Raw genomic sequence first — 18760 nt, 5'->3', positions numbered from 1 at the left:
GTGTTTTATTCATTTTCATTTGGCCAATTCTTCATGGGAGCAAAATCATTGAGTGGGCACATTCCTCCAAATATTCTAAAAGTTGCAAACACAGCAATGCAAAAAATAAAATGTAAATGCATTGCTGTGTTTGCGGGTCTTGTATAGACTCCTGATTTTCTTGGGATTGTGTCCTTTTCAAGACAGTTTTCCAGTGATCACAATTTGGCTATATTCGTCAGTGATCTTTTAAGACAGACCCCTGATGAAGGCTCGTTTGCCTAAACACAGTGTTATGTTGAGTCTCTTGAACAATACAAGTTTTATTTTCTCAATCAATCATCCTGCTTTTTTCCTACAGAAGAGCCTTGCTGGTTACACTACTTTTCCCTCCTGCTGCTGTACTTAGTGCATTACGGTCCTCCGCTTTTGCGGTGCTCCATCAAAGATTATAACAACACAGCCAGGAAGTACAAACATGCCCAAACACACACAAAATGTATCCATTCATAGAACAGGAAATTCAGCTTGAATTATTTAAAAGAGTGCAGAAGACAATCAAGTGTAAGAAATTATTTTATTTCCTTATTTTGACAATTGCATGTAGCTGGGCAATCAAGTATATCCTGTTTACTGCACTGCGGCTTCTGAACATAATCAACACAGTTTGAGTAAGTATCCTGATGTGAGCAGGGGTTTGCTGAAATACAAGAAAACACAAAGTTAAATGTTTGCAAGACAGAAAAAAGTATTCTAATTTACACTTTAATTGCTCTGGTTTATTGATTGTTTACTCAGGGCCTTAGTTTAGAAGCATCCTCATGTGTAGAGAGCCCTATATATGGAAATAGGGGGGTCTTTTTTAGTATAGGATGTTAATAAAAAGTCTCTGTACAATAAAGCAAAGCAGCTATCTGATTTAAAGTTATCTGTTTTGTTAAGCATTTTAATAGGAAAAGGGGGAGGGGGATGGTAGTCTATCTAAAAAGCCATGATTTCATTGGGATCTCTGAATTTATCAAATTATGATCCCTGTCTTTATACAGGGGTGGGAGGAGAACTGGTTTGGATATTAAAAATATGTCTACATTTATCTACCCTATAGCCTATGTTTCAAGGATTCTTTTTTTTTTTTAGCAACCATGAGGAAAGATTAAATTTTACTCAAAACTCGGTATGAACAAATTATCACAAAAATCACCAAACAAATAAAAAGCAGGAATTGTAAATAGTTCATAATTTTTGTTTTGAAGGGGGGGGGTGTTTTTGTTTTACAATGTTAAGTGTACATTAAGAAGTTTTTAAAAATTCCTTGAAGCATAGCACACAGAGCAGATACATGCAGACACGTTTTAAAATCTAAACTAGTTGTTCCTTCTGCCCCCATATAAAGACATACCACCCCCCACCCCCCAGATATTCAGCCAGCGACGGTCAGCATTTTTAAAAATAGTTACCAGTTACCGTCACTGGCCAAATTCCCCCTATTATTCAGTGCCGGGCTAAGTCTGGGCATCGGAACTGTAACAAAAAAAAATATATATATATTGGAGGCTAAATGTGGGTTGGCAGACTGACCGAGCTTATGTGGACCCGGAAGATATTCAGCCAGGGCTGCATAGAGACACTTATGCGAGTCCCAGCTGAATATCAGGCCGGCACCCGGATAACTTGAAGATTCTTTTTTAAACTGCAGGATCCCCCTCCCAACTCCTTCCTTCTTTCCCACTCTCCACCCAGCCTACACCAAGTTTAATACCTCCCTCAACGTAAATCAAACATTTAGAGTAAGAAAGGATCATCTTTGCTTCATTGTGCTGCATGATTAAGAATATTTAGTCCATGTTGTGCGGGAAGAGAGTACACTAAGCTGTACACTAAGCTTCTTAGATGTTACAACCTAATTGACACTTGACGCAGGTGCTGTGCATCAAAACACAGCCCGTGTCGGGTCACTGAGGGGAGATTGATGTTCAAGTTATACGATTAAAGGAACTGTGTCCCAATTTTGAAAGCTCCTGATGCTTCTTTTGGCTTTTTGTTATAGAATACTGTCATTTATGCGCTTAACTGCCAACAGTTGAGCGCAAGCATTTACACCAGGTATTGATCTAGCGTAAGTGCTCCCACTTAAGATAGGTGCATAAATGTCAACTTACACCCTATTCTATAATGTCAATTGTGTGTGCAAGTACCATTATAGAATTCACACTTAACACATATCATCCTGGCACCCAACTTAGGGGTCATTTTACTAAGCTGTGGTAAAAGGGGACCTGCACTAGCATCTGTACGTGTTTTTGATGCACGCTGAGGCCCCCTTTTACTACAGTGGGTAAAAGACTGTCTTTTTTTCTGGAAAAGAAATGGCCATGTGGTAATTGAACCACTTGCCACACAGCTATTTCGGGGGGAGCACTTACCGCCACCCATTGAGGTGGCAGTAAGGGCTCCCACGTTAATCCAGTGGTACCTGGGCAGTGCCAATTACTGCTGTGTAAACGCCAGTACTACAAAAATAGAAAATATTTTGCCGTGCACTGGGGATGGAAACTACTGACAGGCTCCTGTGGTAGCCTGGCAGTAGTTCCGGATTGGCGCACGACAAACCTGTTGCTGTGCGCCAGCCCTTTAGTAAAAGGGCCCCTTAGGCAACCTTTATAGAAATGCCTCCAATAAGTAAAGAGGTCTAGGTTTAAAAGGGGACTGCAGGCATATTGAATCAGGAAGAATTGTTCAATGCATTTTGGGTAGGAGTTTAGATTTGATACTTGCAGAGATGTCAGACAGGAAGTTGCTTCTGTGACTAGCATGGGCATTAGTTCAAGGTTACATGCAACTGTAGGTCTTTATTGGGGGTGAACTTGGCAAGAACATTAGCAGGGTCTGCCAAAGTTCTCAAAGCTAATTAATTTCACTTCTAATTTCTGAGGCTTCTGACATCACAATATTTAATGTGATCCACGTTTTCATTTGCATATAAATGAGCTATAATGCTGCCATTCACTTGTGCTGCTCCTGTTATGTTAAATCACTTGTGTTCAGCTATCCACTGATATTCAGTGGTGCTTAACCAGGTAGTCTCACTGAATATCTGCATTGACTACCTCTGCGGTGGTCCGGGAGTGGAGTTTAGGTAGAACTGGCATTTATGTGGGCACTGGCAATATTCAGTGCAAGTGCCCAGATAGCTAACTCGGTAGATAGGACCATTAAAAAAAACAGCCTCCCACCCACTACCTTCAGTCACTAACCTGCTCTTTCTCTACCAACAGATGACTCCCTCCACATACAACAACCAGCCTTGTGAGCCTCCAGGATCATTAAAGGTGTGAGGTTCCAAACCCTATAATCCCAGCACTTATTAGGGATGGACAGTCTTTAACAATGACAGAAGAAATGTCAACAACGTTTCCTCTATCATTTCCTGTCATTGGCAAATGAAAATGGGCAGGGTTTCATTTACCAATGAAAGGTTTGAGAATGACATAAGTACATAAGTACATAAGTAGTGCCATACTGGGAAAGACCAAAGGTCCATCTAGCCCAGCATCCTGTCACCGACAGTGGCCAATCCAGGTCAAGGGCACCTGGCACGCTCCCCAAACGTAAAAACATTCCAGACAAGTTATACCTAAAAATGAGGAATTTTTCCAGTCCATTTAATAGCGGTCTATGGACTTGTCCTTTAGGAATCTATCTAACCCCTTTTTAAACTCCCTAAGACAGCTCCCTAAGATTTCAATCCCATCCCCCTCTGCGATCCAAGGCCCCCTTCTGGCCCCCCTGCATGTGGCCATTCCTTTTTCCCTCCTTCCCAAAGGACCCCCTCCAGGCCTCCCCAGATTTCTAAATGCTTGGTGGTCCAGCAGGGTATCGTTGGGAAAGGAGAGATGCCCATTTACTCTTGCCCATGCGTTACTCAAGTGTTAAAAGCTTAGCATCCTTTAGTAAAAGGGCCCTCTAAATTTATTCAAAATGGTTCACAACAATACAAAATAACAAAAAAGCAAGAATAATGGAGAGAAAGAAAATGGTAAAATAAAACCACCCTAGTCAACCCCTGACTAACCAACTTAACATTTATGTTTAATAATGAGGAAAAAAATTAATCCCTTCCAAAAGAATAGTGAAGAATTCTTTGGGTAGTTTATTCCAATATTGAGGACCAATAATACTTCTTGGACGAAAATTCAAGGGAAGTTCCATTAATTTTCCTGCAGAGGATTTACAAGTATGGATAGGAATATACTGATGGAATCTCTCTAACAAATCAAGGGGGTCTTTTACTAAAGGTTACCTCAAGTTATTTGCAGCATGGCCCATAGGAATCAAATGGGCCCTGCTGCAGATAACTTGAGCTAATCTTTAGTAAAAGACCCCCCCCCCCCCCCCCCCCCCCCCCCCCCGAAACTGATTTTCATTCATAAATATCTTAAAGAACTTAAACACATTGAGGACCTTTTACTAAGGTGTGCTAATAGATTTAGTGCATGCTAATGATTAGCGTGCGCTAAATGATAAGATGTCCATTATATTCCTATGGGTATTTTATTATTTAGTGTGCACTAACCTTCTGGTTTACAAAGTCGTGTTAGCGGCTGCAGCAGGGGCGTAGCTACGTGGGGCCACGGGGGCATGGGCCCCCGTAGATTTGGCCCTGCCCCCCGCCAACCCCTTCGACCCCCTCCCACTGCCAAACCTCCCCTGCCGCTGTCAGATACCTTAGCTGGCAGGGGTCCCCAACCCCCGCCAGCCAAAGTCCTCTTCTCCGGCGTGGCTGCATTGCTGATCTGCAAGGGTAGGCTTCTGTTTCTGTGAGTCTGACGTCCTGCACGTACGGCGCCGGGCGGAGGGGGTTAAAATGTGCCCCCTAACCTCGGGATCTGGACCCCCCTCCCGCCAAAGTCTGGCTATGCCCCTGGGCTGCAGTTGCACTAATGCCGACACAGCCCATTCACTTTGAATGGGCTGTGTCGGTATTGTCGTGTGGCTTTGTAAATGGGGGGGTAAATCTGTTTGTGCACTTTAATAAAATTACCACATTGTTCCTTAATTTGCAAACAGTGAAGTTTCTTAAGAAGAGGACACACACACTCTCCCATTTATTCCCCTCCCCTCCCCCCACACACAGCAAATATCTGGGGGTTGACATTCAGCCTGCGAGCACCCTTTTTACAATCGACCTGTAAGTGGTTTATGACATTATAAGATAATTAAAAGTTGAAGGGAAACAATAATTTAACATTAATTTTTCCTGAACTACACACAGCTGGACCACTTTCAGGCTTATTTTCGAAAGTGATCGCCGGCCATCGTCCGCCATAAATCGGGAAATGGCCAGCGATCTCTCAACAGCGGCGAAATCAGTATAATCAAAAGCTGCTTTTTTGACACCATCGCCGCTTTCCCATCGCCGCACCAGCGAAAGTTCAAGGGGGCGTTTTGGTGGCATAGCGAAGGCGGGACATGGGCGGGCATGGGCGTGGCTACCAGATGGCCGGCTTTCGCGGATAATGGAAAAGAAAAGCGGTGTTAATCAATATTTCGCCGGGTTTACTTGGTCCTTTTATTTTCACGACCAAGCCTCAAAAAGGTGCCCCAACTCACCAGATGACCACCGGAGGAAATGGGGGATGACCTCCCCATAGTCCCCCAGTGGTCACCAACCCCCTCACACACTAAAAAAATACAAATAAAAACTTTTTTTTACCAGCCTGTATGCCAGCCTCAAATGTCATACCCAGCTCCCTGACAGCAGTGCCCCCTAGGGTGCCCGGTTGCTGTCCTGGCATGTCAGGGGGACCAGTGCACTACAAATGCTGGCTCCTCCCAAGACCAAATGCCTTGGATTTCGCCAGGTTTGAGATGGCCGGCATTTTTTTTCCATTATTGCTGAAAAACAAAAGTGGCCATCTCAAACCAGGGCGAACTCTGGCATTTGGCCGGGCTAAACCATATTATCGAAAAAAAAAAGATGGCCGGCCATCTTTTTTGAAAATACGGTTCCAGCCAGCTGTTGCGCCGCCACCAAAATAGATCGCTGGCGATCTATTTCGCCGGCGACGTTCGATTATGGCCCTCCACGTATCCTATTCTAATTTCATTTCAATGAGTTCAAGAGAGCAAAATATTTTGATCTTTTGATACTCTTCTTGGTTTGTGTATTTTTTTTTTTTAACCAGAGAAGCCTACTTTTCAAATAAAGGAAGTCTGCAAAGTGAAGCACTTGTATAGATAAACAAAATGATACTCCAGCTAAATAATCTGGTTTACTCTTGTCTGAAAAATGGTTAGGTATCCATTTCCAGGTGTGAGTATAGAGAAGGCCACATACTCATATGTTGTCAAAATAGTTAACTAGACACATTTTAGCACAGCATAAAGTACATCACTGTTTGATATATCACATTAGATTCAGGTAACTGAAAGTCATTATTCTGACACATAATAATGCTTTCTGGTTGTATTAATGTGTATCACATGAATACAAGTAAAAAATGTCATTACCTTTTGCAATTAGCATATTCCAATATAACACAGATTATGTTACAACTATCGTACTATATGGTTCTTTTGGAAACTTACTACATAATCCATTGTCACAAGCATTGGGACAGTCTCCACATGGGGTTCCTTTCTTGTAAGGAGTATTTATTATGTGTTGTATATTTCCCCTGTAATTAGTAAAAGAATGTGCATGAATTTGAGTTGATATCGTTTATTGTTTATTCATTTACTAGACCATCACTTATTACAAAGGTAAATCAGAACGGTTTACAATATAATATAACATTAAAATATACCATTAAAATACTCTAAAACATACTCTGAAATCCATTTATGATAGGAAAGTACAGCAAACCAGACAGTCAATTAAACAATTCAATACAAGTTACTAAAACTATAATCATCGTCATAACCCTTTCGCTTGTATAAAAAAGATTTAGTTATCCCAAATATATCCCTCTATTAAAAGGTAAAGGTAGGTTTTTGCTGTCCTTCATTTTATAAATGAGACAAAAGAAAAATGAATACAGTTTTAATTTTTTCCAACCCAATAGAAGTTGGAAATAATTATACATATGCAGTTGAGAATGTCTGTCTTTCTGTTTGTCTGTCTAGGGGTAAAATAATTCTTGGAAAAGTTTTAGTGAAATTCGATCAAATTTGGCATGTTGGTAAAATTGGGTCCATTACCATATTAAAATTACCAGCTATCATGATGAGTAAATCTTCCAGATCTGAACATCTCAAAAGGAAATCAAGGGATCCTTTTACTAAGCTGCACCAAAAAGTGGCCAGCACTATCCCTAGCATGGGTCTTTCCCACATGCTGGCCCCATTTTGCATTATTCCCACTAATGACTATGTGCTCATTTCCTCATTAGTGTGTGGCCATTAGCGCATGAGCCCTTACTGACACTTATTTTCTATGAAGTAAGGGCTTATGCACTAACCACACATTAATCAGTTAGTGCACGGCAATGTAGCAGCGCTAACCAATTAGTGCAGAACACACCTACTCTGTGCTCCAGATATCTCCCCAGTGCTAAAAAATACATTCTATTTTTTAGCATGTGGGAAGTGTATGCCAATCCCAAAACAACCACAGGATGCCTGAGCAAGCCCTGTGGTAGTTCTCTTTACCCTGTAAAAGAAAATAAGATGATACCTTTTTGATTGGACATAACTTAATGCATTGCTTGATTAGGGAAGCCTTCAAAAGCTAATCAAGAAATGTATTAAGTTAAGTCCAATCAAAAAGTTATCATCTTATTTTCTTTTCCATGTTTTGTTTTATTTCTATTGATTACCTTTAAAAGTAGACTAACATGGCTACCACACCTCTTTACCCTGTAGTAAGCACACGCTAGTACTTATGAGGGTCCCAGAAAACAGCAATACAAACGATCTGCAAAATCCAACGTGGAAAATGAGCAAGCAGATCAGTATATTATCCAAAATATTTTATTGGCTGTACCGTATTTAAGCAGGGCCACTGAGAGACTGGGCCAGGCCCGAGACAAGGCCGCCCCCGGGCCCCCCCCACCCGAGGTCGCCGGGCCCCCCTCCACCCGCCACCAGGCCCTCTCTCCACCCTCGGGCCCTCTGCACTGACCTTAAGCGCCTCACCTTCGAAAGCGCAGCAAGCAGCAGCAGACCACTCCTTCCTTCTGTGCCCCACCCTCGCGGGAATTACGTCAGGCGAGGGCAGGACATGGAAGGAAGGAGTGGTATGCCACTGCTTGCTGCGCTTTCGAATGTGAGGTGCTTAAATTCAATGCCAGGGAGCAACGGAGGGCGGGCCGGACTGCGGCGGCGGCGCTACTGTGCCTCCCCCCGGAGACCCGGGCCCAGGGAATTTTGTCCCACCGTCCCCCCCTCTCGGCGGCCCTGTATTTAAAACAGTTGCCTGACACATGCCGTGTTTCGCCCACAAAAGGGCTGCATCAGGCAACTGTCTTAAATACGGTATCGTCAATAAAATATTTTGGATAATATACTGATCTGCTGGCTCATTTTCCATGTTAGTACTTATTGCAGCTTAGTAAAAGGGCTCCCATGTGATGAGACATCCACCAATCAGCCTTCTCCAGAATAGCTCCCACACTTTGGAACATACTCCCTGGAAGTCTTTACTTCATGCAAGATTATCTCTATTTAAGGAAGCAGGTGAAATCTTGAATTTTCTCCCAAGCCTTTAATAGAAGACGCAACTAAATAGTTGTACACACAAGGATTAACATCAGCTGCACATATTGGGCCAGATTCTATATAAAGCGCCTAAAAATCCGTGTGGTGAACATTTCCGGCTAAGTGTATTCTATAAGCGGCACCTAGATTTAGGTGCAGTATATAGAATACACTTAGATGATATCCCCATCACCTAAAAATACAAGCCCCCTTTTACACCAACAAAAATGTGACGTAAATACCTGCACATGGATTTATTCATTCTGGGCCATATTCTATAACGCAAGAAGGCAGACGGTCTGCAAACTCCAAGATGGAAAACAAAAAGAGCAGATCGTGTGGAAATGAAATGCAATTTATTTAAACAATACAACAATATTTATATGAGTACAAACAGCCCGACACAGGCCGTGTTTCGCCCAACTGGGCTGCTTCAGGGGCTATACAGAAAATCCTTTGTTGCCAAATCTAAGGCAAACTGTAGAAATCATGCATCAAGGGTTGGTTTGGAAAAAAACAGCTGAGTCAGAGATTTCAAAACATGGTCCACTGATATAGAGCCAGTGCTTCGGTCGCATATCTCTGAGTTTGCTGAGATATGCGACCGAAGCACTGGCTCTATATCAGTGGACCATGTTTTGAAATCTCTGACTCAGCTGTTTTTTTCCAAACCAACCCTTGATGCATGATTTCTACAGTTTGCCTTAGATTTGGCAACAAAGGATTTTCTGTATAGCCCCTGAAGCAGCCCAGTTGGGCGAAACACGGCCTGTGTCGGGCTGTTTGTACTCATATAAATATTGTTGTATTGTTTAAATAAATTGCATTTCATTTCCACACGATCTGCTCTTTTTGTTTTCCATATTCTATAACTACACATGTAAATTTTGGAATGCCCCTGAAATGACCATTTCCCATCCTATAACCATGCCCCTTTTGAACAGTGCAGATTAGAATTTAGGTGCAGTTTATTACAGAATACAATTAGCAAGTTGTTCGTGTAATTCTAATTAAAGCCAATTAGTGCTCATTATTGCTTGTTAGGTGCTGTTATCAACAATTAGCTTGTTAAGTCAATTAAGTTACGCTAGTTGTTATGGAATATGCTTAGATTTCAGCGCAGAGCGCCAGGCGTGCTATACAGAATTTGGCAGATTGTGGCTGGACTTGCTTTTCAACTCTTACTCTAGCTGCGACCATGTTCATGCATGTTTTCTGATTTCATTGCAATTTTTCTTCTTAGTCACCCTTATTTGATATCTAACACCTGTTACTCTCATATCTGCCTATATGTTCCACCTCTGTATATACCCTATGCTGTCTATTAAGATGTTTTAATGTGTGTTATGTTGACACTGGAAATAGCATACTATGCCATAATGTGTACTGTTATTTGAATATTTTTCTGCTATAATTGTTTATTGCCTATGTTTGGATTGTTCTTTCTGCACAGGACCTTGGCTGAATTTCTTTAAAAAGTCAGTAAATGAATCCTAACACATACATACATACATATATCCCAACAAAATTGTATTATTGCCCACATTTGGAGAGCATACGTTTGAAGACTCAGAGCCACGGATGTTTCAATTCCTGGGAACCTTTGGTTAACAAATAAAAAGTACCCCCCCCCCCCCCCCCCCCCCCCCCCCAATATTCAGCCAGCGGCGGTCAGCGTTTTTTAAAACATTATTCATCACTGGTTAAATTATCACCCGATATTCAGTGCCGGGCCATGTCCAGGCACCAGCTGTCATGTCTGTGGTCGTGACCCCTCTCAGGCTTACCTTATTTCTGGCGGTCAGCTTCTAAGCTGGCTTCTGTCTGTTCTTTCTAAGTTTGCTCTGTCTCTGTCTCTGTGTGCTGGCTGCTTCCAGCATGACTCTGATTGCTCCTCTGTGCTGCACCTGTGTATGTTGAGCCTCTCTATGCTTCAGTATGTTTTCTGCCTGCTTCTTGGTTTGTGATCCTCTCTCCCTCTGGTGGCCAGAACCGGTGGCTGCCATGGACTGTCTTGCTGTCCCTACCCGATCCAGACTTCAGCCCGGTCTGGTCCGGATCTTCCAGGCTGCCAGACCTGTTTTTCTTGTTTGTGCCTGAACAGCACCCGTAGCTGCCTTGTGATTGCTGCAGTGAGCCTCAGCTGCAGATGGGCTTTATTAATCACCTAGAAACTGCTGTGTTTGCATTTGCATCGTCTATGGTCCCTGGTATGTGGGTGTGCTCTGTGCACTTCTGCCTAGTCCAGTTCTAGTCTGAGTTTCTTGCTTGTATTCTAGTTAGCTTGTGTGTAGCTTAATTCTAGTTAGTCTGTGTGTAGCTAGTTTTGGTTCTATTGCTTATTTCCTAGTCTTGCCTCTGGTCTGTATTCCTGGCTTGGGTTTCTTTCTTAGTGGCTGCTTGGCAGCTTTCAGTATTGCTCTGCTCCCTGCCTGTATTTCTAGCTATTGGAGCTTCAGCCATAGTCCTGTCCTCTGCCTGTATTTCTCAGCTACTGGAGCTCCAGCCATAGCCCTGCTCCCTGCCTGTATTTCTAGCTGCTGGAGCTTCAGCCATAGTCCTGGTCTCTGCCTGTACTTCTCCGCTACTGGAGCTCCAGCCATAGCCCTGCACCCTTGTCTTGATTCCAACCCTGTCTGCTTCTACCTAGTGTGGTATTTGTTTGAGGGTCCTAGTCTAGTATTCTGCCTAGCCTCCCTTGGGTATTCTAGATCCTGTGGGTTTCCTGTTGGTATCCAGTTCCTCCCCTGTCCTGAAAGTCCTGCCGGCCGCCAGCACCTGGGGGCTCAACTCCCAGGGAACGGCGGTCAAGCGCAGGTGAAGTCTAGCTGTTTCTGCTCTGCCTGTTCCAGCTTGTTTGCCCCTGCTGCAACTCCAGTCCAGGGTTCCAGTCCTGTGTTGCCTTGTCTCTGGTTCGGCGGTGATTTTGCCTGCCACTGCCGCTCCACGGCAGTGGTTCAAGGGCTCACAACCCAGTGCTTCTGGGAGAAGCATGACACCAGCACTGAATATCAGGGGCCAATTTGGGGTGGTCAGGCTGCTGCAGCATATGCGGGCCCGGCCGATATTCAGCCATTCCTGAATAAGAGTTATGTGGCCCTGGCTGAATATCAGGCTGGGGCCGCGAAAGTTAATTTATTTTTGTTTTATTAAAATCGCCCCAATGCATTGCATCCCCTCCCCCTCCCAACCCATGGTCACAAGCCACTCCCCACCCGCAATTCCCCCGTCCCTACTCCAACCTCCTGTAGTTCATTCAGGCCCCCTCCGGGCCTACCTTAATCCCTGGTGGTCCAGTGGTGGTTGTTGGGGGCATGAGGGGAGGGGGAGACAGAAGGAATGCAATGCATTCGGAGTATGAGGGGAAATTAAATTTTAAATACATTTTTTAAAGTATGCAACCCCAACCCGATATTCAGCCAGGGACACATAAGCTTAATTTAGGACATCTTTTGAGCTGTCCTAAATTCACCCACTTAAGCTTATGCAGGTTTCAGCTGAATATTGCCGACCCCCACATAAGCCCAGGCTCTTCCCCAACATACCCCTGGCCCGCCCCTGACCGGCCCACTTTTTTGGGGCCAGTCAGAAGCGATATTCAGAGGCATTGACCGGTTTGGTGCCGCTGAATATCAGCAGTTTGGAGGGGACAGGCGGTTTAAGCAGGCCAGAGTCTCTCCTGCCTGCTTAAATCACTCTGAATATCGGTCTCTGTGTGAATTCTACAAGGTCTACCTTCTTGTTTTATCTTCCATGTTGGATTTGGTGGACTGCTTGCCTTGTTGTTTTTTCACTTCTTTTTCTTGAGGTCTGTTTGCAAGCCATTGTAGGTTGCAGACATATTACTAGCATTATCGTACATCTGGCCATGGCAGTTCTGTAGATCTGTCCCCAAATCTTTTACCATTAACTCCACATAGTCTGCCAAACTTTCTCCACTGTGACTATAGATTGGCTGAAAAGCTACAAATCATTATACAGCTTTACTGTTCCTGTTCACAAATCTGAAAATAAATGTTAACTGATCAACTGAGTCAACAATCATAAAAAAATACTTTGCTTCTTGCAGCTCTTCCTTTATATTCTGTTTAATTTTTTACCCATGAGCTCAATGAATTCTTCACAGATGGTTGATGACAGATATGAAACACTGGTGAGGCCCAGCTGGCTGTATTTTGAAAACTGTGGCTATAAGGATTATTTCCATAGACAGAAAGGGAATAAAATCTCTGTCTTAAATTTGAAGAGTGTATTCCTTTCACGGCTGTCTGAAAGGTTTAAAAGCCAGGAGCTTCTATGTTTTGTTTTTTTCCTCCCTCTGCAGCACCAGGTACTTCTTAGCCAAGATCAGGTGACCCTCAGGGGGAGGAATGCTGGCTTCGGCCTAACCCCTGGTAAGCCTTTTCTTGGTTGAGAGGTGCCCAGCTCTCCCACCGGTTGCCTTTTCAGGTGCCGTGGAGGACTTGCAGCTCATCTGCATATCCTCGGAGCCTTCACCGGAGTGACTCCCAGGTCCGTTCCGATCCACTCGGGGCCTCTGCTCAAGGTGCACAGTGCTCCTACCAGGTGCTGTGGAGGACTTGCAGCGTTCTGCATATCCTCACAGCTGCATCCGGGGTGACTCCCAAATCCACCCCGACCTTCCCAGGGCCTTCGCCACAGTTACCCAGGGCTTTCGCTCCACCTACCCAGAGCTACCAGGTACTTCTTAGCCAAGATCAGGTGACCCTCAGGGGGAGGAATGCTGGCTTCGGCCTAACCCCTGGTAAGCCTTTTCTTGGTTGAGAGGTGCCCAGCTTTCCTTCTAATAAGTTCTGGGAGAAGAGGATATTTCTCTGGTAAGTGAACAAATTTTGCTTGTGCTTTCGGAACTTGAAGATTGGGGTTTAAAGGAGGAACTGTAAGTTAGTGATAGGCTGATATCCTTAATACTTTAGCAAGTTTTAAATTACGGAAAAACTCAAAAAACACTAAGATGGAGTCAGCAGTCCAGCAGCGAGAGGGGTGCTATCCAGTCTTTTGCATTGAGTGTCACATGTATGATTATCTCCCAATTGGTGAGGTGTCATATGTGTGTGCCCGATGCAAAGAGCTCCTAGCTCTCAGAGAACGTGTCCGTTCTCTTGAGGCTAGAGTAGCAGACTTGATGGAGCTGAGGGAGACAGAGAGGTACATAGAGGAGACCTACAGGGATGTTGTAGAGAAGTCCCACCTCCAGTCAGGTAGCCCCTGTGCTACCTTGGAGGAGGGAGGTCTCCTAGAAGGAGAGCATCACCCTGGTGAAGTAGGAAGTACTCCTGTAGCCAGGACCTGCCCACCAGGGGATGTACTATCCTTTCGCACCGAGGATATATCTCCAAATATTGCCCGGGAGGGAAAGGTTAGGACAGCTGTTGTACTTGGTGATTCGATCATTAGGCAAATAGATAGCTGGGTGGCTGGTGGACGTGAGGATCGCCTGGTGACTTGCCTGCCTGGTGCGAAGGTGGCGGACCTCACACGTCACCTAGATAGGATTTTATATAGTGCTGGGGAGGAGACGGCTGTCTTGGTACATGTGGGTACTAATGACATAGGAAAATGTGGGAGAGAGGTTCTGGAAGCAAAATTTAGGCTCTTAGGTAGAAAGCTGAAATCCAGATCCTCCAGGGTAGCATTTTCTGAAATGCTACCTGTGCCACGCGCAGGGCCCAAGAGACAGGCAGAGCTCCAGAGTCTCAATGCGTGGATGAAACGATGGTGCAGGGAGGAGGGCTTTAGATTTGTTAGGAACTGGGCAGCATTCTGGGGAAGGGGGAGCCTATTCCGAAAGGATGGGCTCCATCTTAACCAGAGTGGGACCAGGCTGCTGGCATCGGCGTTTAAGAAGGAGATAGAGCAGCTTTTAAACTAGAAATGGGGGGAAGGCCGACAGTCGCTCAAAAGAGCATGGTTCGGGATAAGGTATCTTTCAAAGATATCACCATAACAGGGAAGATAGAGTATCCTGATAGTGAGGTTGCAAAAGAGATTGTAGTAGATCGGGTATCCTTAAATAACAATAAAAATCAGACAAAAGATTGCCAATTAATACTGTCAAGTACTAAGCATGATGTACTTAGGAACAACAAACATAGTTTGAAATGTCTATATGCGAATGCCAGGAGCCTAAGAAATAAGATGGGGGAGTTAGAATATATTGCACTAAATGAAAAATTAGATATAATAGGCATCTCTGAGACCTGGTGGAAGGAGGATAACCAGTGGGACACTGTCATACCGGGGTACAAATTATATCGTAGTGATAGGGTGAATCGGATTGGTGGAGGGGTAGCATTGTATATTAACGAGAGCCTTGAATCAAATAGATTGAAAATTCTGCAGGAAACAAAACACTCCTTGGAATCACTGTGGATTGAAATTCCATGTGCAAAGGGGAAAAGGATAGTGATAGGAGTGTACTACCGTCCGCCTGGCCAGGACGAACAGACGGATGCGGAAATGTTAAAGGAAATCAGGGACGCAAACAAACTGGGCAACACAATAATAATGGGGGATTTCAATTACCCGCATATAGACTGGGTTAATGTAACATCTGTACACGCAAGGGACATAAGATTTCTTGATGAAATCAAGGACAGCTTCATGGAACAGCTAGTTCAGGAGCCGACAAGAGAAGGAAAAATACTAGACTTAGTCCTTAGTGGTGCTCATGATCTAGTGCAGGGGGTAACGGTACGAGGGCCGCTTGATAACAGTGATCATAATATGATCGGTTTTGATATTGGCATTGAAGGAAGTGAAACTAGGAAATCAAGTACGCTAGCGTTTAACTATAGAAAAGGTGATTACGACAAAATGAGAAAAATGGTGAAAAAAAGACTGAAAGGAGCAGCTCGCAGAGTAAAAAACTTGCGTCAGGCGTGGATGCTGTTTAAAAACACCATCCTGGAGGTTCAGGACAAATATATTCCACGTATTAGAAAAAAGGGAAAAAAGACTAAACGTCAGCCGGCGTGGCTAAACAGTAAGATAAAGGAAGTCATTAGAGCCAAAAAACAATCCTTCAGAAAGTGGAGAAGAGAACCAACTGAAAGTAACAGGATAGATCATAAGGAATGCCAAGCCAAATGCAAAGCGGAGATAAGGAGGGCAAAAAAGGACTTTGAGAAGAAATTAGCGTTGGAAGCAAAAATACATAGTAAAAATTTTTTTAGATACATTAAAAGCAGGAAAACGGCCAAAGAGTCGGTTGGGCCGCTGGACGAAAATGGTGTTAAAGGGGCGATCAGGGAGGACAAAGCCGTAGCGGAGAAATTAAATGAATTCTTTGCTTCGGTCTTCACCGAGGAGGATTTGGGGGGGACACCGGTGCCGGAAAGAATATTTGAAGCGGGGGAGTCGGAGAAACTAAACGAATTCTCTGTAACCTTGGAGGATGTAATGGGTCAGTTCAGCAAGCTGAAGAGTAGTAAATCACCGGGACCTGATGGTATTCATCCCAGAGTATTAATAGAACTAAAAAATGAACTTGCGGAGCTACTGTTAGAAATATGCAATCTGTCCCTAAAATCGAGTGTAGTACCGGAAGACTGGAGGGTAGCCAATGTTACTCCGATTTTTAAGAAGGGTTCCAGAGGAGACCCGGGAAATTATAGACCGGTGAGTCTGACGTCGGTGCCGGGCAAGATGGTGGAGGCTATTATTAAGAATAAAATTGCAGAGCATATACAAAAACATGGACTGATGAGACAAAGTCAGCACGGATTTAGTGAAGGGAAGTCTTGCCTCACCAATCTAATGCATTTTTTTGAGGGGGTAAGCAAACATGTGGACAATGGGGAGCCGGTTGATATTGTATATCTGGATTTTCAGAAGGCGTTTGACAAAGTGCCGCACGAAAGACTCCTGAAGAAATTGCAGAGTCATGGAATCGGAGGTAGGGTATTATTATGGATTAAGAACTGGTTGAAAGATAGGAAGCAGAGAGTAGGATTGTGTGGCCAGTATTCTCAGTGGAGGAGGGTAGTTAGTGGGGTCCCGCAGGGGTCTGTGCTGGGTCCGTTGCTTTTTAATGTATTTATAAATGACCTAGAGATGGGAATAACTAGTGAGGTAATTAAATTCGCCGATGACACAAAATTATTCAGGGTCGTCAAGTCGCAGGAGGAATGTGAACGATTACAGGAGGACCTTGCGAGACTGGGAGATTGGGCGTGCAAGTGGCAGATGAAGTTCAATGTTGACAAGTGCAAAGTGATGCATGTGGGTAAGAGGAACCCAAATTATAGCTACGTCTTGCAAGGTTCCGCGTTAGGAGTTACGGATCAAGAAAGGGATCTGGGTGTCGTCGTCGATGATACGCTGAAACCTTCTGCTCAGTGTGCTGCTGCGGCTAGGAAAGCGAATAGAATGTTGGGTGTTATTAGGAAGGGTATGGAGTCCAGGTGTGCGGATGTTATAATGCCGTTGTATCGCTCCATGGTGCGACCGCACCTGGAGTATTGTGTTCAGTACTGGTCTCCGTATCTCAAAAAAGATATAGTAGAATTGGAAAAGGTACAGCGAAGGGCGACGAAAATGATAGTGGGGATGGGACGACTTTCCTATGAAGAGAGGCTGAGAAGGCTAGGGCTTTTTAGCTTGGAGAAGAGACGGCTGAGGGGAGATATGATAGAAGTGTATAAAATAATGAGTGGAATGGATCGGGTGGATGTGAAGCGACTGTTCACGCTATCCAAAAATACTAGGACTAGAGGGCATGAGTTGAAGCTACAGTGTGGTAAATTTAAAACGAATCGGAGAAAATTTTTCTTCACCCAACGTGTAATTAGACTCTGGAATTCGTTGCCGGAGAACGTGGTATGGGCGGTTAGCTTGACGGAGTTTAAAAAGGGGTTAGATAGATTCCTAAAGGACAAGTCCATAGACCGCTATTAAATGGACTTGGAAAAATTCCGCATTTTTAGGTATAACTTGTCTGGAATGTTTTTACGTTTGGGGAGCGTGCCAGGTGCCCTTGACCTGGATTGGCCACTGTCGGTGACAGGATGCTGGGCTAGATGGACCTTTGGTCTTTCCCAGTATGGCACTACTTATGTACTTATGTACTCTGCCTACTGGGACTCTGGGAGTAAGCTGCCCTGCTTGACACGTTGGGGTGGAAAGGGGACCTTAATGAAGACTGGTTTAAATACTGCCAAGCTGAAATAATCGTAACAACAACAACAAAAAAAAGCTATTAATTTTCTTTTGGGACTTTTGAGGAAAAAAGTTTTAGTGTCCAAGAACTGAGCTGTATTAAGTGCCTTTTGGCTTGACCTTTTTCTTTTTTTTTTTTGTTTTCCTTTTCTTTTGGGACTATAACTGCCAAATTGGGTTGACAAAGTTGTGAATGTGGAGGGCACTATCAGTCCAGGTCCCCAACGCACTCTGCCTGGGCTTTGTGGATGATAATTGACCAATGTGCTATTAAGTTTCCAAGGGTTTATAAGCCTATCTAGGGATGCCACTAGAGGCATCCCATGAACCAAGGACATTTCACTTCCTTGGAACCCGCCTCATGCCGTGGTAGCATGACAATGTATAATCTAAAGCAAGTATTAATAATGGAGATAAAATTATATTAAATAAAGGAATGGAGCTCAAATCTTATGAACAAATACTCAGAGGGAGTAAAATATGGTTCAAGGCTCCAAAGCTGAGTTTGAAAATGGAAAGGGTGTAAAGCTAGGAAAAGGTGTGATTGGCCACTACCAGTGTGTTTTTTCTAGCAAAAAAGGTGCCGGTACTCAAATGATAGGCCACCCTTCAGGGATGGGGTGATCACTGAGGGACCCACCCCACAATAGCCAGGCCCCTTGCAATCAGTCACACAGAATCTATGTCAAGGCAGAATTGGTGTGTACAGCCTGAGCTCTTCCATTAAAACTTGGGGTTCCTGGGTCAATTTTAGCAGACAATGGAAAAGGTGCCGGTACTCAGTACCCCCAAGTACCCCCTCAAAAAAAGCCCTGGCCACTACCTACAGGTATGGAAGGGGCTCACACAATGCAGCTTTTAGGCTAAGACATACGGGTCTTTCAGACTATGTTCTGATTCCCTG

General features: G+C 44.1%; 1 protein-coding gene across 1 annotated transcript in view; it reads right to left on the bottom strand.

Annotated features, from left to right (window-relative positions):
* Positions 1-551: 551 nt before the first annotated feature.
* The window catches only part of LOC115464775 (cysteine-rich venom protein-like), a 55928-nt gene continuing 37719 nt past the window's right edge, over positions 552-18760 (bottom strand). Inside the window, exons 8-9 of the mRNA XM_030195129.1 lie at positions 6568-6656; positions 552-679 (exon numbers count right to left, since the gene is read on the bottom strand). Coding sequence (XP_030050989.1) covers positions 552-679; positions 6568-6656 — 217 coding nt within the window. The remainder of the gene's footprint in view (positions 680-6567; positions 6657-18760) is intronic.

Source organism: Microcaecilia unicolor, chromosome 3 (assembly GCF_901765095.1).
Source record: "Microcaecilia unicolor chromosome 3, aMicUni1.1, whole genome shotgun sequence".
Lineage (NCBI taxonomy): Eukaryota > Metazoa > Chordata > Amphibia > Gymnophiona > Siphonopidae > Microcaecilia > Microcaecilia unicolor.
This window is presented reverse-complemented; position numbering and strand designations above follow the sequence as displayed.